This window comes from Centruroides sculpturatus, unplaced genomic scaffold, assembly GCF_000671375.1.
Source record: "Centruroides sculpturatus isolate CEXI.00-Female unplaced genomic scaffold, Cexi_2.0 scaffold344, whole genome shotgun sequence".
Lineage (NCBI taxonomy): Eukaryota > Metazoa > Arthropoda > Arachnida > Scorpiones > Buthidae > Centruroides > Centruroides sculpturatus.
This window is the reverse complement of record NW_019384558.1, coordinates 569,760-592,618: the sequence shown is the minus strand read 5'-3', so window position 1 is coordinate 592,618 and position 22,859 is coordinate 569,760. Positions and strand designations below refer to the sequence as shown.

The 22,859-nt window shown below is 30.3% G+C and overlaps 4 protein-coding genes across 5 annotated transcripts in view; 1 reads left to right on the top strand and 3 right to left on the bottom strand.

Moving 5' to 3' along the window:
- LOC111623914 (dynactin subunit 4-like) overlaps positions 1-7,349 on the top strand; it is a 58,137-nt gene extending 50,788 nt beyond the window's left edge. The window contains exons 13-19 of the mRNA XM_023366646.1: positions 216-229; positions 1,467-1,576; positions 1,649-1,722; positions 4,066-4,120; positions 6,879-6,958; positions 7,063-7,141; positions 7,210-7,349. Coding sequence (XP_023222414.1) covers positions 216-229; positions 1,467-1,576; positions 1,649-1,722; positions 4,066-4,120; positions 6,879-6,958; positions 7,063-7,141; positions 7,210-7,335 — 538 coding nt within the window. The 3' untranslated portion in view covers positions 7,336-7,349. The remainder of the gene's footprint in view (positions 1-215; positions 230-1,466; positions 1,577-1,648; positions 1,723-4,065; positions 4,121-6,878; positions 6,959-7,062; positions 7,142-7,209) is intronic.
- Positions 7,350-8,557: 1,208 nt separating this feature from the next.
- LOC111623929 (S-adenosylmethionine synthase-like) lies at positions 8,558-12,743 on the bottom strand. Its single transcript, XM_023366665.1, has 9 exons — positions 12,577-12,743; positions 11,006-11,083; positions 10,782-10,904; positions 10,517-10,629; positions 10,219-10,362; positions 9,922-10,140; positions 9,655-9,837; positions 9,450-9,583; positions 8,558-8,818 (listed from the first exon to the last, which is right to left on the bottom strand). Exons 1-9 carry the CDS (start codon positions 12,710-12,712, stop codon positions 8,716-8,718), a joined length of 1,233 nt encoding a protein of 410 aa, XP_023222433.1. The 5' UTR covers positions 12,713-12,743; the 3' UTR covers positions 8,558-8,715.
- Positions 12,744-13,521: 778 nt separating this feature from the next.
- On the bottom strand, positions 13,522-15,839 carry LOC111623913. Its single transcript, XM_023366645.1, has 2 exons — positions 15,370-15,839; positions 13,522-14,730 (listed from the first exon to the last, which is right to left on the bottom strand). The coding sequence occupies exons 1-2, from the start codon at positions 15,391-15,393 to the stop codon at positions 13,522-13,524; spliced, it is 1,233 nt and encodes a 410-aa protein (XP_023222413.1). The 5' UTR covers positions 15,394-15,839.
- A 431-nt stretch (positions 15,840-16,270) lies between these two features.
- Positions 16,271-21,975, bottom strand: LOC111623928 (tolloid-like protein 1). Of its 2 annotated transcripts, none has more exons than XM_023366662.1 (17): positions 21,208-21,975; positions 20,466-20,556; positions 20,277-20,380; positions 20,076-20,196; positions 19,835-20,013; positions 19,521-19,754; positions 19,229-19,444; positions 19,032-19,151; positions 18,782-18,927; positions 18,520-18,715; positions 18,318-18,440; positions 18,094-18,254; positions 17,843-18,029; positions 17,652-17,777; positions 17,458-17,585; positions 17,162-17,375; positions 16,271-17,101 (listed from the first exon to the last, which is right to left on the bottom strand). In XM_023366662.1, exons 1-17 carry the CDS (start codon positions 21,485-21,487, stop codon positions 16,710-16,712), a joined length of 3,018 nt encoding a protein of 1,005 aa, XP_023222430.1. In that variant the 5' UTR covers positions 21,488-21,975; the 3' UTR covers positions 16,271-16,709. The 2 variants fall into 2 exon arrangements, with proteins under 2 accessions (XP_023222430.1, XP_023222431.1); XM_023366663.1 differs by lacking the exon at positions 21,208-21,975 and adding an exon at positions 20,650-20,776.
- Between the last annotated feature and the right edge of the window lie 884 nt (positions 21,976-22,859).

Genomic DNA, 22,859 nt, shown 5'->3' with positions numbered 1-22,859 from the left:
ATAAATATATGAATTATTTAATTATTTAATTCTCTGCTTTCAAATTGCAACAAAATTTATCAATCATTTAATGTTATTAGAATTAGCATATCCAAAAACATGTAAGTTAGTAATAATAATTATTATAATTATAATTAGAGTATANACATCTATTGAATTAGTTAAGTGAATTTTTAAAAATAAAAAGCTCTGATAACTTTAATATTTATATGTAGATTTTATCATTATAGTAAGTATTATACTTCATATAATGATACATATTAATCAACATTAAGATAAGATCTGTTGTTGTAACAATATTTTTCTATTGTTTATATTGATATGAGAAAAATAAAAAGATTTTATGTTATCAATATTATTTTATTTTCATTTTTGACTCTTTCTATCCTATGGATGGTAAGAGAGATTTTTTTCATGCTAATAATGTGTTTGGTCACATTTACAATGAAGGTGATTGCATGATGAGGGATGGATCTCAATATATTCAAAACACACCCCTAAAAAATTTTTGGAGTTATCTAACCCAGATAACATTTGAGAGCCCTAAAGCAATAGGCTGATGTCTTAACACTTCAACCATCAAGATTTACATTATCAACATGTTTTCTGTTAGTAATAATAATTATTATAATTATAATTAGAGTATACATTTTATAATTGTTTTAACATGTTAGAGTTAGTAAAACTAGAATTTCTATTAATTGTAGTTTTATTTACATATTCCATTTAATATTATCAGTTGGTTATTGTTATCAGTATCCCAAAATGGTATAGTAACTAGATTCTACTAATGTAAAGACATAAATGAATATACAGTAATACTATCATATCATATTGAATATCCAAATAGCATGAAAAGTACAGCAAGTCCTTATTTAATGNATGTCTGTGTTTAAGAATTTCATGGCTGTGACATGTATTTTGTATGGCATCCTTCTCTTCTATGGCACACTCATGGATTAGCTAAGGGGTCCTGGTACCCTTCAAAGAAAAAGCAAACAAACACTAAAAATTTTTTCTTAATTAATATCTTTTTTTATTTATTTATATTGTTTTGTCATCTTTCTATATTACCTAATGAATTATTGATCGCATAAGATGGAAATTTTATTGAATTTGCATGAAAAAGTTTTTTATCTGTATAATTTTGTTCCCCAAGATTAAGTTTTGAGTGCACTACTGTGTTGTATAGTATGATGTATGAGCTGTTGTAAATGCCTAAAGTTTCAAGACTTTTGTGCAACATATGTAGTATGATACCTGTACAAGGAAGGCCTATATGCAAAATGAGAATCTTATTTATTTTCCACAGGCACTTTATTTTATGGGCATTATTATTATTTTTTTTAAACTTATCTTGATAGATCATTCATAATTACTTTTACAGTATCAATTTCAAATTTATTATTTTTTTTAAATTAGATATTTAAAAATTTTAAATAAAATGTGCATTTGTTTTATTGCAGTTTGTACACTTTCTCAACGTCTTTTCCAACCTGAATTCCAACCCAGTTACTCTAATGAATTGTTTCCTCGTCATCAGCATCTGTTGATTAAGAGATCTCAGCGATGTCGGGTATGTTTTATTATAATCTCTGCCTCTTTTTTAATGATTACTTAACTTTATTTATTTTTTTTAATTATTTAGGAATGTGAACATAATCTAAGTAAGCCTGAAATTAATCCTTCCTCTATCAAGTTCAAAATTCAGTTGGCAGCATTGTAAGTAAAGAATTAATAAACTAAAGCTTAAATAATTATACATTTTCTAGAATATTAATTTGTTTTCATAATACAGTAATAAACTAATTTCAGTTATAAGTTTTCTCTTAAACTGAAATAAATATTAACAAAAATTTTAAAAAGAATTAACAAAATTAATATTATAGTTTACATATTTTTTTCTTATCAGTTCTGTTTTTCTTAAAATCTAAAATTTTTTGGTTCTAAATAATAAATTAATAGACTTTGATGAATTTCAATAATTTTAAGAAAAGTTTAAAGCTTAAGAAAAAATGGTATGAATGATTTACAAATTTAAGTAAATCATTCATACCATTTTTTCTTAAGCTTTAAACTGAAATGACAGTTTCATAAAAATATTTTTTTCAGTTGTGCATTGTCGATATTGTTTGTATTTTTAGCTTCTTTTAACACACAAAAATAGTTATTTCTTCTTCAAACATGCAAATTTCGACCTAAATTATAGTAGTATTGAATAGGTAATGAGATGTGGAAAACAAAGATTGGTATCAAATTTGACCTTGAATTTTTAATGCAAACTTTTCTTCTGTTCATTTATTAATAAAGAAAAAAAATAAATATTTTTTAATGCTTCTGCATGTAATGATGAATAATTTCAATTAACTATTCTCTTTTTTTGAAAAATAATAGTATATTGGTTAAGCGACATTGAATAAAGTTAACAATATTTTTGAATTTCTGGTAGCTGTTAAGTTTTTCTGTATTCATTTAAAATAGGAAACATGTAAATCAATAAAAGCTTACAATATTTTCATTTTAAATAAATGTGAATAAATTTGAGGAAAAAACTAAATTTATATTGATTGGAGGAGTGTGCAATAAAGGTATTTTGTATTGTTAGTGAGAGATTTGGGTATAAATCCAGTTTAAACTTTCATAATTTCTATGAATAATTCAGATCTGAATATTATTTCAAGACAAACAATTGCCAGATTAGATTGGGCTATATTACTGCTACTATTAATAATTAAATGCTATTCATAGCAGCAGTAATATAGCAAATCTAATTTGGCAATCATTTGGCTTTGATATAACTATTGAGCTTATAGATGTTTATATTTGTGAATATTATTTCCTATCTCTCTCTAATGCCAACTCTAAACTTAAGCACTATTTTAAGTTAGGTCTGTGTTCACCAAAAAAAATTGAAGCTTTACGTAAAGTCTGTGCTTGTGTGACCTATAGAAGAATTCAAATCATATCAAAAAAATACAAAATATATCATATGGAATATTATAATAGTCTTTGAATACACAGATTAAATTTTGTACTTTTTACATACTTTTCTATATTATTGAAACAGAAAATTGTGTAACCTGGTGTATTAAATCGATTTTTAAAGTTAAAAGTTATATATGTCTTTAAGTGTTAGTGAAATACTAACACTTAAAGACATATATAACTTTTAACTTTAAAAATGATCATCCAAAAATAATTATAAATTAATATATAAATATATGAATTATTTAATTATTTAATTCTCTGCTTTCAAATTGCAACAAAATTTATCAATCATTTAATGTTATTAGAATTAGCATATCCAAAAACATGTAAGTTAGTAATAATAATTATTATAATTATAATTAGAGTATACATTTTATAATTGTTTTAACATGTTAGAGTTAGTAAAACTAGAATTTCTATTAATTGTAGTTTTATTTACATATTCCATTTAATATTATCAGTTGGTTATTGTTATCAGTATCCCAAAATGGTATAGTAACTAGATTCTACTAATGTAAAGACATAAATGAATATACAGTAATACTATCATATCATATTGAATATCCAAATAGCATGAAAAGTACAGCAAGTCCTTATTTAATGCTGTTTAGGAAAGATAAAAGCACATATTTAATCATTTACAATTATCATTATTGAATTTTTTTTACAGTAAAATTGATTTTACAAGCTGGAAAAAAAATGCCAGAACATAATAGAAATACAATACAAATAGAATAATATTAATCAAATTATATCATATTTATATGCTTCAACCTATAGCAGAATTAGTTTTGTTATATGTCATTTCACTTAATGTTGTTAAGTGAGGAATTTCACACTGATCAAGTCCTTATGCATAAAAATAAAACATATATTGATAAATTAAAAGGCAATTTTGATTTTCATATTTAATATTTATATTATAGTAATAAAAAAGTCTATATTATGAAATGCAAACTTTTATTACAAAAAATGCTATATAAAATAATTTTTTTGTTATAATAAATTGTATTTGTAGCATTATATTATATTAAATACAAATATACTTTATAATACGTGCTCAAATTTTTTCACTAGTTATCATATTCCTGAGATACGCATTAGGAAAATATATCCTCTCAAATATCTTCAGGTTAGTAACTTTTTATATGTTTTAAATTTGCATTTAAAATGAGAAGAATATTTTAATAATACTTAAAACATTATAGAAATTTTATCTTATATCAATTTAAATGTAAAAATGTTCAAACTATTATAAAACAGAAACACATTATGATGAGATTCTCTATATAATTAAGAGTGTTATTAATTAAGGATATTTTAAATAATAAACTTTTTTAAGTATATAATTATTCTTCAAGTTGATTATAATCTCCCTGTAATTATAATTTGTAATATTAAGATGTAAAGTACTTGTATGTTTTTCTGCAATTGTAATTTTCAATATTCTATTAAATTTTAACTATTAACTTAATGCAGTATTAATTTATTACAAAAGTGCTTATAGAAATTATTTATTAGGAAATAATTTCTATAAACAGTTATTTCTAAATAGTTTCTTTTAAAGTAAAATTGTAATATCCAATAATATAAATTTGTGTAAAATATAATTTTAATGCTGATATTAATAAATACTAATAATAGTTTATGAATTTCAAAAGTAGTTTTATGATATATACCAATTTACAGTTTCTTAATTATTTTATACATCATTATTATGATAATACTAAATAGAGAACTCTTTCTGAATTAAACTTAATTTCATAGTGTATATAACCAAGTTTAATTTTTTTATTCTCAATCAAGATTATATCCTGTACATAATGATTTTTGAAATGAAACTTCTAAGCCAGTACTTACATAAAATTACCACCTGACCAAATGCTGCACATAAAGATGAAAATGCATCAAAGAGGTTGTTGCATTATCCATAGTAGTTGCTAGCTCTGATTTCACCCTTATACTAATCAGTGCCTGGTGCTTGTCCTGGATAGTAGCAACTACAGTGCATGATGTATTATCTTTAATACTAGTATTTTGATTCCAGTGAACCAATTTAGAGAAATTGATGCCATTATTTTTCGTTTCTTGAATTGAACAAGAAAAATACAAAAAAATTAAATTTCATTTGATTTACGTTCATTTTTACNTTAATTTATCATATTCATATACGTATTTATATATATATATATATATATACACACAATAATTTTATATAATCTGTTAATCATCATGTATAAATGATTTCTGTTTATAATTTAGAATAAACCCAACAATTAATAATAAACTAGATTAGCCTATCGTGTCAAGGACGCGTAATCTAGTCCATATAATTTTTTAAACTATTTTTTAAATCTTCCTTTAATGATTTGAATATTTGAATCGATATGTTATTACTAGAGCGTCCTCAATAATTACAGATTTTGTTCCCTAAATACTTCTCGTGACAATGTTTTTTTTTTTCTTCTTCTTCTTCTTCTTCGTGTTGCTTATCTTTAGCGTTTTCGCATTAGTGAGTTTCTTCTTGGTTCATCGACGAGTAAATTAACGCTATAGATAGAATATAATTTTTAAATAGCACTAGTATCATTATTAGGCACTTCTTGCCTGATAACGCTGTAACTTATTTGCGTAGATGTTTCCAGAATAGATTCCGTTGTAATTTTGGGTGTAGTTCTAGTTGATTTCCAGTAATATTGAGGTTTTCTAAATGGTCGAAGCGTTGTCGATTTACGACGTTTCCAGACGTAGCTTGTTTTTGGTTCTGTGGAAGTGCTGACTGTTACGGTAGTAGGAGGGGAAAGAGCAGGTATTGTAGTCGTAGTAGGACGTAATGTAGTTTTGGGCGGAGATAGTACTTTCAATGCTCCGTCGGGATATTTCGGCACAGCGGGAGAAACGTTACTGCGATACTTTTCACCTATTGAGAAGGTACTGCTGAGTGGATTCTTTATTAAAGGGAATCTACTGGTAGGGATATTCACTGCTGGAAATGAATTCTGATACTTCACTACTGGGAAAGCACTCGGATACTTCTTCAGTATTAGGGATGATGATGCCTTAACGTAATCGCGTGGTCTTTGTCGGGGTATAAAATCTTTTTCGGACGATGTTATAGGATTCCATACATTTCTATTTTTGGAAATTTTCCATTTGGGAAATTTTCGCAAAGGTTTTCTCTTCTTTATTTGATAACGTATTGGTTTCCTGTTAAGTTTTATGTTTTCTCGAATTCTAGGTGGAGATGAGTGAGCGATTTGATCGTAATTAATTTTAACAATCGGTCTATTGCGATAAGGCGGTAATTGTTCCAATAAATCGAAATTTTCATAACAGTATTTACAAGGGGGATCCCACCAGTCCTTAGAGAGTTCTAGATATGTTGGTTCGTTTAGAGGTTCGTATTTAATAACGTGAGTGGACGGAAGAGCAAAATCATCTAAATCTTCGGAGGCAAAGATAATTTTCGATAGCCCGCTCGGTTTTTCGGGTTGTAGAGAACCTAGAGAAGTATAAACAGGCTTCGATATCGATTCCATAGTCCATGAGTTAATGCGATCTAACGCTTTATCGAAGAGCTGACTTCCAAATTTTCCAAGAAGACGTAATGTCGAGAAAAATCCATTTCCCTCTAACGGACTCATCTCTAGAGGATTATAACGAGGAACGGGCGAATGGGTTAATGAGAAAGTCTCCAAAAGTTCCATTTTGGGAAATTTGGTAGTGGATCTTCTTCCTCTAGTTACATCTTTCGTCTCCGCCATTACTAGAAGAAGAATCTAAAGAAGTAAACAGATTAAAAAAATTAAATTTCATTTGATTTACGTTCATTTTTACGAAATTATTTAAAATAAATTTTTCTTTTCTAAAAATTAAAATGTAAACTTTAGTTCATGANTGTTTCTGCCAGAGATGACACAGCTGAATTTGATGATATTAATGATAATTTAGCATTTAAAGACGATCCAAAGTAAGAAATGTTGAACTTAATTTAACATAGAAAAAAGTTATATTATAATGTATATTTGATTCTGTATATTAATATCATAATAATTTCACTTGTCTTAATTTTAGCGTTGTAATTTTTCGTAAAGCTAATAAAATTGCTATTGTTATGAAGATTTTACCTCAAAAGAAAGATGATGATATAAAAGTAAGTATACATTACTTTTGCTTTTATAAAATATATTTTTAAATAATAAAATTTTGTTTGAACTTCAGGTTGGATTCAAATTACAACATGATTTCATAAATACAGTTGTTCAGCTACAAGGTGATCAAAGGGAACCTCAAGTCATATGGCTAACTCATGACATGATATTAAATTTAGGTCATGTGTCTGAATAAGAAATTTACTCATATAAAATTGGTAATTAGTGGGATAAATCTCCATTTAGGGTGAATATTTAAAAAATTTTTCTGTATGAAAATAAAAGTAAAATTTGAAATATTCATGGTTGTATACAGTAATAATAATATGAGTTTTTTCACATTAAAACGTTTATGTTTATAAAGTTTTATAATTATAAATGTAAATATTTGGTGTAATCTTTGAAATCTTTTTCAGTGTTAACTATATTGTTTATAACAGAAGATTGATCAGTTGATAATGTTTCTCATTGATAAATATTTATAAATGTTTAATGAACTGATTTTGTTATTTATGTTGCATGTTTTCATTAATGATTACTAATTGCAGAAATATTAACAAAAAATTTATATAAATCTATTTAACAATATATTATATCCTTTGTATTATTTAAATAAAAGATAGCATGCTGAATATAATAATAATACCAAATTTTTATTTAATAGATATGTGAATTTATTTATTATATTTCAAACTAATTGTATGTCCTTATAATATACAAGAAATATTGTGCATACACTTAATTCAATAGGATGATAAAAAAAATTAATTTCTTTTAATCTTGTTTACAAATATAATATTTTAACAGTATTAAAAATTTTTAAAGATATTTTAATTAAATTGAAGAATAAATAATTACAAATAAACATATTATATATAAAAACATGAGAAGTTCTAATCTTGAAATTAATTAAAAATCAATTAGAAATAATTTGATAAAATTATAAAATTTCATTCTAATTATATATCAAAAACTGTTCCAAGTTTGTATATAATGCTTCATTATCTTACAGAATTTATGTTTGCTCTTTTTGACCTAATTATCTAACATTTCCTCTTTTCTCTCAAATATAATGTTTTTAGAAAATAATTTATGAGGGGAAAAACGTTATTTTGTTAATTATTGTAACCTTAAAATATTTTCATTCTTTTCTTCTTTCTTCCTTATTAGGTAGAAAGAGAGAAGATATTTAAATAATTATTTGTGCCTTCTTAGTATTTAAATAATTTATTTTTTAAATGTGAATGTAGTTATCATTGAAATAGTTAAATCTTATAAACTATAGAAGATTTATATATATTTTAAGATATTATAACATTCATAGCTTGATATATATTAATACATTTAAATTTGGAAAAATTTAATTTAAAAATTCTGATTTTCTCCTTAGAGTAAACTATAATAATTCATGAAATACATTTGCATGCCAAAATTTATGTATGATTTATTATTGATTACAAATTACATAAACATGAATAACTAAAATATACAGATATATTATGAGAAAATATATTATTATAGAGTTTAGATGAATTAATATTTATTTATTTCTTACATTATATCTAACAATTTGCTTTCATATAATTAATTCCTTTGGTACTTCCCATGGAAATTCATCGTGACCAAAGTGACCAAAGACACTTGTTCTTTGATAAATTGGGTTTTTCAGTTTTAATTCTCTGTAAAATAATATTTAAAAAGTTATTTTTAAACAAAATATTAATAATTTTAATCTTTAAGGATTCAGATATATTATATTATAAATATTTATAAGCATAAAAAAAATAAGAAATAGTATCAAAGATAAACACATCTATCTTGATTATAGTTCTATTTTATTTTAAAAATTATGTGAACAAAGTTACATTAGATATATATTTTGACTACTCTCTTAAGAATCTTACTTATATTTTTAATCAATTAAATGCAGTATACTGGATATTAATTAAACATAAACTACAATATTTGAAAAAAATGTAAGGCAGTTTAGTACAAAAATTTTGAGTATATTAAGCCTAAATACTCACATCATATCTGAACTATCTGTACAGATTTATTAGAGCAATAGCCTTGTTAGCTAATTTATTAAGATAAATCTCTAACCTAAAACTACATCTTTAGGCAATTTTAATTTGTTATATACAATAGGAAATTCATTTTACATATTTTTCTTATTTATATATATATAAAAGCTATTCTTTATTTTTACCTACATGTGTATATATAATTACAAAGTTCTTCCTTCTATATTAAATGTAACAAAGCACATAACTTTTTGTCTCATTTTTTTAAGAAAAGAAGGAAGCTTACTTGATAATTTTTCCTGGCCGTAAATCAAAATTGTTCTTAACTATTCTTATTAACTCTCTAGATGTTTTAGTAGAAGTTCCATAAGAAAATATTGCAATGGACAGTGGTTCAGAAATGCCAATTGCATAAGACAACTGAAAAAAATTTAATTAAAAAAATTTTATATAAAATTTTGAACATGTAAAGATAGTAATTAAAAATTTACTTGAACTAGGCATCTCCTGCACAATCCAGCCTTCACTAAAGATTTTGCAACCCAACGTGCCGCATAAGCTGCAGATCGGTCCACTTTTGTCGGATCTTTTCCCGAAAATGCTCCTCCACCATGCGCTCCCCATCCTCCATAAGTATCGACTATAATTTTCCTCCCAGTTAAACCAGCATCACCCTAGAATCACCCAGCATCACATTATCTTTCATTAATACAATTTCTCATAAAATTCATCATCATATTCCATCAAAATATAAATACCATTGGACCGCCAATACTAAAATTCCCACATGGATTTATGTGATAAATCGTATCATCATCTAAATATTTAGAAGGGACAACTTGTTTGATTACATGCTCCATAATATCCCGACTAAGTTGCTCCAGCGTGACTTGAGGATTGTGTTGGACGCTGATAACTATAGTGTGAACACGAGTGGGTATGGCCGCACCGTTATCAAAATAGTATTCACAGGTGACCTGAAAATTTGAACTATTATTCTTAAGAAAAATATCTTTATTTCAATTCTACACATTATACACAGATTATAAACTTACTTGTGTTTTAGAATCTGGTCTCACCCACCATAAAACGCCATTCTTTCTAAGCTCAGATATTTTAGCATTAAGTTTATGAGCTAATATTATAGTTAAGGGCATACTTTCTTCTGTTTCATCTGTAGCATATCCAAACATTAAGCCCTTGTAAGAAAGAAAAGGAGGGAGAAAAAATAATTGCTCTAAATATTTCCTGTTTCAAGTGTTAATTATTGTTTATAATGAGTGTGACTTGTACTTAATTACTAACACAACAAGGACATGTTCAAAATGCATAGAGACTTCATTTTTTTAATACCTGATCTCCTGCACCCAAATTATCCTCATCCTTATTTTGATGAACTCCTATTGCAATTTCAGGATTCTGTTGATCGATTGAAGTCACAACGTTACATGTCTTGTAATCAAAGCCTATTTTTTTTTAATGTAAAAAGAGAGTTAGCTCGTTCTATTTAATAAAGCAATTGATATGGATGACAGACCGCGGTTCCGAATGATTAATCAAAATGGAGGACCGACGGTTCGATAAATTTACTGTACACATAAAAATGCATTAATTATACCTTTAGAGATATCGTCGTAACCAATCTGCCGAATTGTTTGACGGACAATTTTTTCGTAGTCTATAATGGCATTTGATGTAATTTCGCCGCAAAGGAGGACCATATTTGTTTTCGCTACCGTTTCTAAATTTAAAATTAAAAGAATTAATTTAGTATTTTTTAATTAATTAATCTATTAATTTATGCGTAGAAAAAGGATAAAAAAAAACAAAGAAAAATGTTACCGCAGGCCACTTTAGCATCTGGATCTTCTTTTAAGTGAGCGTCTAAGACAGCATCGCTGATTTGATCGCAAATTTTATCTGTTTTTTTTAAACAATAATAATAATAAGAATTAATAATAAATGGAAATTTAAAAAAAAAAACAAAGTTATGTTTCCGAATTAAATTTAAAAAGAACTTTTTTTCTTTTAATATTGACCGTTTCGCTCGAAAGGGGGCGTTTGCCTCAGTGAAGTGCATCGGACTAATGCGGGGTCAAGTGCTTGCATAAACTTCGATATCGTGCCCTATTTTTGCTTTTAGAATAATTTAGAGGCGTGTATCATAATTTATAAAATTATAAATTAGCTTGCCGAGTTTTAAATAATATTAAAAACGATAAAAGAAAAGAAAGAAACCAATAAATCGTGTTAACCCGCTTTTGGTTCGAGATTATAAAAAAAAAGCAGACGATAATTTGAGTAAGTTTAAATTAAATGAACTCCATTAAAATCGATTTTAATCCACTTTAATCGATTAAAGTATGTGAAAATATTATAAATAATCAATAAAATACTATTTAATAGTATTTTATTGATTTGATTTTAACGTTAATTACATTTAAAAAATTAGCATAATTAACTTTTAACATTTTGATTTTCTTAATTAAAATCACGATGGCAATTAATAATTAAAATCACGGTTTTTGATTCAATTAATTTGAGAAAATCTTAATTAGAATTAAATTTTAAGTGCGATTTTCTTAATTAATATCATAATATTAATCAATAATTAAAATCACGAGTTTAATTAATTCGGTTTAAGAAAATTGTAATTAAAATCAGAAGTTTGATTAATTCAGTTTAAGAAAATCGTAATTAAAATGGCGTTAAAATGCAGAATGAATATTAATGTTGTTTTACGTAATATTAAGAAATTTTTTATGCTATAACATGGAAAATAAATCATATGTCGAAATAATAATACAAAAAATTATGAAAAATCTTACAGGAAATTTCAGTTAAGTTGTTGATTTGAAAGCGGATAACTTGGATAAATAAATTTTTTTTACTATAGATACATTAATTAATTAAATGCGATTCGCTTCTAAATCGATAAATTACTAAACGTATTAAGAAATATGATTCTATCAGAAGTTTCAATGATAAAATTTCTGATAGATTACTAAAGGAAGATCATTAAGGTAGGATAAGAAGACAGTTAGTACTTTTTATGGCGGTCGTTACGCGATTTTTGCGTTTAATCCACGCTAGTTGGGGAAGTTTTTAGATAAATTAGTATTTAAATCTTTCTTTTTATACATCCCAAACTGATCTGTGTAATAGATCTTCCTTTTCGTAATGTGAGAATTATATGAATTTTCACTTGATTTCCGAAACTGTGTTATACGTCCTGATTGCGTCGATTCAAAACAAAAAGCTAGATAAAGTGGGAAAAAAATGCGTTCTATTTACACATAATGTAATTGGGTCTCTTGCTACTGGTGCGAGAAATAATTACCACGTTAATCCCTCTAAATCTGATAAGAGAGATTAACGTTATACTTATTTTTTCCATTGGGATTTTCACTTACCGGAATGCCCTTCTCCGACGGATTCGGAAGTAAATAAAAATACCTCGGCCACTCCGTGGTATTCCGCTAATCCGTCTACGTGTATTCCATTAGATACAGTTTCCGATTCGGATAATCGAGCTCCTAAAGTTGCCATTGCGAAGGATCTTTCAAAAAGAACTCGCGTATCCTAATGTTTAGTTTATAAGCGATTTGGGTAAGCACGTGATGAGTTCAAAAGTCAATGCTGATTGAGATCTATCAATAAATTCATCTACGAATCTCGAAATGTTTATTAATTTCTTTTACATTTTATACTTTTGGAAATGGATAAATCTTTAAAATGCTTATATTATTTAAAAATATGAAACTAAAAATTTAATGTTGTATAATTTTTTTATATTCGTAATAATAAAAAACATGCCATCATTTTAAAATAAATATAGATAGAGAATAAATGATAAACTGTTGTGAAGGATAAATGCTTGAATATTTTCAAAAACATTGAGAGAGATTAAAACGTTTCATAAATTTATTAGATTTATTTTTAATTTATCATATTCATATACGTATTTATATATATATATATATATATACACACAATAATTTTATATAATCTGTTAATCATCATGTATAAATGATTTCTGTTTATAATTTAGAATAAACCCAACAATTAATAATAAACTAGATTAGCCTATCGTGTCAAGGACGCGTAATCTAGTCCATATAATTTTTTAAACTATTTTTTAAATCTTCCTTTAATGATTTGAATATTTGAATCGATATGTTATTACTAGAGCGTCCTCAATAATTACAGATTTTGTTCCCTAAATACTTCTCGTGACAATGTTTTTTTTTTCTTCTTCTTCTTCTTCTTCGTGTTGCTTATCTTTAGCGTTTTCGCATTAGTGAGTTTCTTCTTGGTTCATCGACGAGTAAATTAACGCTATAGATAGAATATAATTTTTAAATAGCACTAGTATCATTATTAGGCACTTCTTGCCTGATAACGCTGTAACTTATTTGCGTAGATGTTTCCAGAATAGATTCCGTTGTAATTTTGGGTGTAGTTCTAGTTGATTTCCAGTAATATTGAGGTTTTCTAAATGGTCGAAGCGTTGTCGATTTACGACGTTTCCAGACGTAGCTTGTTTTTGGTTCTGTGGAAGTGCTGACTGTTACGGTAGTAGGAGGGGAAAGAGCAGGTATTGTAGTCGTAGTAGGACGTAATGTAGTTTTGGGCGGAGATAGTACTTTCAATGCTCCGTCGGGATATTTCGGCACAGCGGGAGAAACGTTACTGCGATACTTTTCACCTATTGAGAAGGTACTGCTGAGTGGATTCTTTATTAAAGGGAATCTACTGGTAGGGATATTCACTGCTGGAAATGAATTCTGATACTTCACTACTGGGAAAGCACTCGGATACTTCTTCAGTATTAGGGATGATGATGCTTTAACGTAATCGCGTGGTCTTTGTCGGGGTATAAAATCTTTTTCGGACGATGTTATAGGATTCCATACATTTCTATTTTTGGAAATTTTCCATTTGGGAAATTTTCGCAAAGGTTTTCTCTTCTTTATTTGATAACGTATTGGTTTCCTGTTAAGTTTTATGTTTTCTCGAATTCTAGGTGGAGATGAGTGAGCGATTTGATCGTAATTAATTTTAACAATCGGTCTATTGCGATAAGGCGGTAATTGTTCCAATAAATCGAAATTTTCATAACAGTATTTACAAGGGGGATCCCACCAGTCCTTAGAGAGTTCTAGATATGTTGGTTCGTTTAGAGGTTCGTATTTAATAACGTGAGTGGACGGAAGAGCAAAATCATCTAAATCTTCGGAGGCAAAGATAATTTTCGATAGCCCGCTCGGTTTTTCGGGTTGTAGAGAACCTAGAGAAGTATAAACAGGCTTCGATATCGATTCCATAGTCCATGAGTTAATGCGATCTAACGCTTTATCGAAGAGCTGACTTCCAAATTTTCCAAGAAGACGTAATGTCGAGAAAAATCCATTTCCCTCTAACGGACTCATCTCTAGAGGATTATAACGAGGAACGGGCGAATGGGTTAATGAGAAAGTCTCCAAAAGTTCCATTTTGGGAAATTTGGTAGTGGATCTTCTTCCTCTAGTTACATCTTTCGTCTCCGCCATTACTAGAAGAAGAATCTAAAGAAGTAAACAGATTAAAAAAATTAAATTTCATTTGATTTACGTTCATTTTTACGAAATTATTTAAAATAAATTTTTCTTTTCTAAAAATTAAAATGTAAACTTTAGTTCATGAAAGCAATTTGTTTACAATTTATAAATACAACTTATCACCTGCTGTTTATTCTAAGTAGAACAGGATAATTTAAATAAACTAACGAATACGATTAAAAAATAGTACATTTGCTAAGAGGGGAATTTGTGATGATTACTGATATTGGATAACTAATCGCACTAGGAATTGTTTTAAGTTAAAAAAAGTAATAATGCCTGGAGCAATAGATGAACTTGGATATTGAAAGAAAACTATTTACTCCGATTTTCCAGTTATGAAAGAGGTTACTCCGAATGGAAAAGCTGTAGTACGATCGATATCTGGATGCTGCCTAACGCTACTAATTAAAGTCTGTACTACATCTAACTGTAGATACGACATTCAACTTATTGCAACAAAATTTCGGCATCGATTTATCAAGGGAGGATGCTAGCTGATGCGGCACTTTACTACCGCAGTAACTTGAGATTAAAGGGAGCGGGACCGCCTAAAGGTTAACATATTATAATTCGGTACGATTGTATGAATGTGGAAGAACTCACCTTTATGATGATGCTAGTTTTCATGATGATAATGAAGTTATCGAGACGATTTGTCTTATATACTTCAAATTACGTCATCGATACTCCTCCTCTTCGTCTATCCTCCAGGTATTACTCGTTAAGTTAAATAGGCCAAGTCCATAAGACAAATTACACAAAAAATACCCTCCCCCGTAGGATGTAACCTGAATCGAGTAATACTACGTCTAATACGAGATCTATTGTTACAGTTTAGAAGCAATTTTGAAGCTTTCCGATTAGTTTATTGGCTTTTCTTCATTAACAAGTTTTTGTTAAAGTAGGAAATTGCATACATCCGATCGAATTTAATATTTCCTACAAAATTTTTTTCATATCAAATGCGAAGGTTGATGGATTCCGAATCAATCATAAGTTTGTTGATGTAAAATACGAAATTCGAACGAAAATTCAATAAGTCTAGTAAGTATCTTCTTTCCATTTTGGTTGATTTTCGAATAACCGGTTGGCCGGTCAAACGAGGTCGTTTCAAAATGGGCCAATGATCGTGCCTTATCTGATATTATCTGATATGGACAGGTATGTTTTTCTTCTATTTTTATCTAGAAAATCACAGCATGAATTATCGTCAATAATTTATTGAGAAAATCCAGTTTGCTCTATATAATTTTCAATTATTATATTGCTTATTTTTTAAGTAATAGAAACCATCCAAGAGAGTCTTTATCGTGAAGATTGGAAGATTGCCAAAGTTGTTAGTGAATAGAAGCCTTTAGAGACTTAATTGTATCAAGTTAAAGTTCCTCCCTCCCCTTTAGCAAACATATTTTATCTGATTTGCATTTATACATTTGGTTAATGGTTACATTATATATATATAGCCTATATATATTTAAATAAAAGAAAGGTAATTCTTTAACTGTTCAATATATGAAAAATCTTTTATTTTCAAATCATCTTACAAATAATTTACATCCAATGTATCAAAACCCAGCACACACCACTGGACATAACGTCGCCCGGAAGTAAAATGAAAGAATGAGAGGAAAGACGATTGATGGGTTTGAATGACTAGATGATTGTTGACAGTTTCACCTACGGCTTGAAGAATTCGAAGAATAAAGGCGATTGGGTATTCATGTTAATTTTTTTTGTTTCGTTTTTCTCTTTTTTTTGTTTTTTTTTTTTAATAAGTATGGACCCGTTATGGGTAAGTTCTTACACCTACTTCCTCGGTGATGATAATGCGGGTATTTGACAACAAATAAAACAAAAGTTAAATCTGATTACTGTGGTAAAAATATGTCTTTATCAAATGCTGTACAGTTATTTATTTATTCATTTATTTATTTTGGCAAATTTCAATCCGCAAAATCGTCGTCGTCGTCCTCGTACGATTCTATTTCGGCGTAAGCTACCGAGAACCCTTTCATGTTGATGGTATCGTCGGAACGAAACCTCAAAAGTATAGAATCGCCTGTCGATATCATCTCCGGTGGGACTTTATTACCGCAGAACTTTCCTAACAAGTGAGACGAATCATCACGTCCATCATAAACATCTACAAAATCGTAACCACAATCCTGTTCGTGCTCCACTTCGAATGTGAGGAACGAGAGACGTACTCTACCGTTGTCTTTCGCTATTATAAACCAATCGCAGTCTTCTTTGTTATCGTAATTCTGATCTCCGTACTTCGCGTGAGAATATAGATGCTCCACGCTTGTGTGTGCAATCAATCTCCCGCCACAAACTGCAAGTAAAAATATTAGTATTTAATTCGTTAAATACATTCAATTTAGGTTAGGCTTACCTGTTTTGTGCGTCGCTTTAAAACCTCTTCTCTGTACAGAAGCATCAGATTTAAACATCATATACATCCTATTAGACGAGGCGAGGACAGGGTGAGGTACTTTACTACCACAAAATCTGCCTAAAGTCGGAGCTTCGTTGCTATCTCCATCGTAAACTACAATGTGATCGTAAGCACATTCCTGATGCGGCTCCAGTTCGAATTCGTCAAATATCTGAAAAATAATGATCATTTTAAGAACTCGAAATTACTTAATTAATGAATGTAATTACGCTACGTTTAGCTCTAATACTTACTATTTTAATTCTATGTCCGGGTGTAGCCGTGAATAGCCAAGCACACTCTTTCTTGCTGGGATAAAAATCGGGATAGTTCGGACTACTAATTTCTCCTATAGGACTGTTTATCTGATGAGTACAGCTTCCTAACAGTATACAAGTAATCAGCACGCGACATTCAAATTTATTATCGATAAATTTAAAACACTTACCCTCTTTACAATCGTGTTTGTTATCGTGCAGAACGTAACCATTATGACAAGCACAGATATAGCTACCTAACGTGTTTTTGCAGATATGTTGACATCCCCCGTTCCTCGTTACACATTCATCACGATCTGTAATATTTAACCTGTTAAGTATGAAAAATAAAAGTGGAATATAACAAAAAGAAGAAGATTACCGGTGGAAAAAATGGCTGCAAAACCACTTTTCTGCACAGAGTTGTCTGAATTAAATTCTATTCGCAAGTTATTCCCTTCGGAAGTAATAGTAGGAGGAAGATGTGATCCACAAAACACTCCATGCTTTCGAACTTCATTTTCTCCCAATTTACTTCTAATCTGTAAGCTGTCATACTCGCAGTCTTGCTGTTTAAGAAAGATGTTTAAATTTTCTTACGCTATTATATGAATAGAAAGTTACGTGACTTACATTATTTCCTTCTAAGTCGAAATGAGTGAAATTTAGAGTGATTCTGTATTTAGGTAATGCCATGATTTCCCAAACGCAATGCTTATTAGGTGGGTAGACATCGGGAAACGACGGGCTTACAATAGTGCCGTTGATATCATCGATAATGCCTCCACACGCATCTGTAAAGTCTGAGTAAGTATAGCTGTATAGCTTTAACAAGTGAATAAAGCGAGCTAGCTTACCTTCACATTTTCGTCCGTCGGAATGTAATTCGTAACCTATATGACATTCGCATCTATAGCCTCCTAATGTATTAACGCATTCGTGATCGCAGCCGTGCTCTGTATTTTTGCATTCGTCCAACTCTAGAAAGTAATGTGCTTGTTTGAATTAATTCAATCCATAGATGGCGCCATAGCTGTGAATAAAGATATCACTACTTACCTTTCATAAACTTTGCAGAGAAACCGGCTTTTGGAACCGAACCATCCGAAACGAATTTCACAGACATTTTATTTCCCGACGAGACTATCTCATCGGGTACTTTATAACCACAATATTTCCCTAAAAGCTTGCTGGTAATGTCGTGACCATCGCGCACTTCCAAGTAATCGTAGACGCAGTTATCGTGGTTCTCAACCTGTGAATGAATTTCCTATTAAATAACTCTCAACAGGAAGCCGTTAATCAATAAAAAGTTACACACTTCGAATGACTGAAACTGCAGAGCTACTTGATAATTATCGGGCACAGTAATACGCCAGAGACATTCTTTATTTGGGCGATAATCTTCTGGAAAATTGGGACTCTGCAGGATACCCTCTTCCATAACCACGTCACCGCCACACACAGCTGCCAAACAGAAAAAACATCCTTATTGTATAACTTTACGACTCTTCTTAATTAATCGGTCATGTATGGGTCGTAAAAGTTTCATCGATCCAGAAGAATCTAACCTTCGTAATTAGCAGAGAATCCTCTGTGGTTACCTTGCCTAGAAGAGGTTTTGTATGTAACTAATAAACGATGAGAAGTTGATATGAAGGATTGGATGGTGTTACTTCCACACAATCGTCCTTGAACGAGTTAAAATATTTAAAGTTGGTACTGCATTTAAAAAATATAAATATATTACGTAACCAGAAGCACCTACCCAACATAGGAGACTTTACCCAATATCCGTCTCTAATCTCTAAATAGTCTGTATCACATTTGGGAGTTTCAAAGATGTCCAAATCCGTGATGTTAAAGACTATTCTTTCACCGTGTGTAGCTGTAATTCTCCATTCGCAATGCACGCCTTCGTCTGAGGGAGGATTTTGAGGAGAAGAAATAATCCCTTTCGGTGTTTGGATGGTCCGACCGCATTCTAAACACAAGAAAAATTTATTTATAACTTTCATTTTTGTTTTATGATCAGTTAGAGTGTAATTTTAACTACTCACTCGGGCATTTATATAATAAGTTAGTCTGCGCGATGTCTCCTTGACTCAATCGTATTCTCTGGCCAATTTCGGGCAGTTTTTTGGTATGAGGTTCTTCTTGAGGCAATATGGTGTCTAAGTAAGTGCTCTTAGAAAAAGTGTTCCTCGCGTAGTGCATAATACTGGCATAATCGTAAGGTAAACCTAATGAATTTACTTCCTCTTCCGTCAACTTGTTAAAGTTATACTCCTGGCCTTACAAGATTCAAAAACAAGCAACTGTTCCAATGCTCGTTAATTTAGAAAAGAAAAGTAATTTTAAAAAATTGGCTTACCAATCATAATGTTTTTTGTGATGATTTGAACGTGATTGTCTCGATCTGGTCTGGTGTGCTCGTGCCAAAATCCTACCACGTGACCTAATTCATGAACCACGATGCCAAATTTATCGCAATTTTTACCTATTGATATTGCCTGCGAGCCTCCCCCTCTCTTGCCAACGAAAGAGCAACATCTGAAATAATAGAATTGCTAACAAATTATTATTTCTGTTTAAAACAATCTGTTAATTCATACCCGCAAGATCTCTCTGTGAAGATAATGTATTCGAGATGTTCTGGTCCTTTTTCCACAAACTTGACGCAAGTATAATTTTCCCAATGTCTCATAGCTTGTTTGAATAGAGCTCGGTGTTCTCCTATAACAGGTTAGAGTAGAACGTTAAAGTTTTTAAATTGATAATATGTGAAATTTTTAAAATGGATACATGATACTTACCACTAAAATTAGACTCGATTTCATAAGGTATAACTGCATGTTCCCATAATCTTTCGGGTCGAGCCGTTGCTGCTCTTTCAGGCCTTTTCTTTTCATCGGTATGGCTAAACAAACCGTGTTTTTTTTTTTGTATTAACGGAATGCATTATGCATAAAATTATAAAAATATAACGTGTGTCTTTTACTCACTTGTGTTTATCCAAATTGTTTTGATGCCTGAGTTCCCATTCATATTTCTCATCCTCCGGTCTTCCTAGAGCAATATCACCCACAAAGCCTTCTGTAATTAAAAAAATTTTAACACGATAAAGACTCGTGTTATTAAATTATTACATTAGAGCGGTAAATTAAAGGAAGGAAGCAAAAAAATGACCTATATCCAAATTATTTACATTCTTCCTTCCTAGGAACGAATGTTGAAATAGATTATAGCGTTTAATTCTCGGGAACAAAAGCAATCGGATGTAGACAGATGATTGCCAGATGTCAGTCGTTGTTGACAGAAACTTTGCAGATGATAAGACATAAGCTCATTTCCGTCCTCTTATAAGTCTCCATCTCCAAGGACCGGCTTAAGATATTATAAGTGTTGCCGCGCGTTTAGCTCATCAAAGATATGTTAAGTACTTCCACCCTAATTGAATGACTTTATAATAAAGGACGTCTATCTAATCGCTTATTTATGTAAGCGATTATGTTTCCCTCTTATCCAGATTTATCAACTGGCCACCTTATCGAGATTCATGTATACAATGAGATCTATAATATGTTTCTTATCGTTTAAAGTGCTGCACAAACTAAGGGACTAGTGTATTTTGCAAAATTTGAATTTACATCATTAAAATTTCTATTACGTAAAATTTAATTGCGTATCGGGACACGATGACGTGCACGTTTCTACACGAAATAATTAAACCGAGTCGAGTTTTACCTGACTTGCAAGGATCCAAATATATATCTGCACTAACTAGATGAGGATACTTGTTATTCAACAGCTCCTGGATGGTAAAGTTACTGGCATCTAATTCCCGAGCACAGAGAGCAAGTATCCCCATCAGCCACCATCGCCAATACAGTTGACATTTGATGCCGGGGTCACCACAAGACGCCATCATCAGCTGTTCTCTCTCCCTCCTTCTGTTTCGTCTTATTGTGCATTGCAAGGTACAAACGCACGATTTCCGTTCAGTGGACGGCGGCCAAGGCCCCATCGTAACAATCTTTCATCCACGTGATCATAAACATAACCATACCGATATATGTACCCTCAGCAAGTCCTTCGCGCCTGTCAGCCATCTCTGCTAATGACGTCATTGCTCCGCACCCTCACTTTCGGTCGAGGATGGCGGCGGAAGTAACAGGTCTTGAGAGCTTTTTTGCCTCCTCTTTTCGGAGGAGGACGTTGAACGGGGATCGTGTGTGGGCGCACTCAAGGTCTGTAACTATTAAATATCCGATTTGCGAATCCTATACGTTCATTTGTAAACCTATTAAGCTTAGAACGCAGAGATGCAACTACTGCACTATCCGACAACGCGATTTAAATCACAGAGATAGTGGCAGAACAGCCGCCAAGCCGATAACATTTCTCCCGGGACCTATAATAAAGCGTTACCAATCGCCTGTGTTAACACAGATGGCCAATTCGAAATTTTTTTCAAATTTATACAGAAAGCCATGACGTCACACAAAAATCCTATTTAAAACCGATGTCGTGACGCATATTAAATTATAAATAAACTTACATTTTGATATCGACGCGACAGATACAAAACACAAATAAACAGAAGCTCAATAAAAAAGATTAATCCGATAATAGAACACGTATCTCTAAAACTTCAGATAAAAAACATTCAATGAAAAATTGATGACGTAACAATAAAAAAACTAATAAATCCATTCTAAAATTGGTCGGCTTATGACGAAACAATTAAAACTGAATCGAAAAGTGACGACACAGATAAAAACTGCGAATCTCTCAAACAATGGGTTCTTTACGATAGCGAGAAGAAAAAAATAAATAAAAGAATATTTTTCCAAGTCCGATAATAGCGTTATTAGCAGCGGATGAGGAAAAATTTCTCACATTAAGTCACCAGAATGTGATGCGACCCCCCTCCCAACACGGGGGAAAATTCCCAAGTATCGAATGACTGCTGAGAACCCCGCAGGCAATCAATCGAGATGGTTATTTGTTCCTTAACATTTTTCTTGCAGAACGTCTGGATTGCAGTTTAATCGATACGAGGGACACAAACCAACAAACTGGCCCCCCTCGCGATAAAAAAAGGAACCATATCCAGATGAGTCATAAGCACTAATGGCTATTTGCTTTCGTTCTATACTATAAAATTTCAATGATATTTTTCAAAAATTTATATCTCGAAAGGAAAAAAATCCTTTGCTACCAGCTCCACCCGAAGTTTCTTAGAAAGCACAAGCTATGACATCATTTTGTTTTGTAAACTTTGATTCGTAAAGCGGAAAACAGTTTTTTTAAATCGATTAAAATAGGAAAAATCCTCGTTTAACTTCAGTTTTTATATAAATCGTCAAAGGATCAATCTGTATGCAAATTATAGA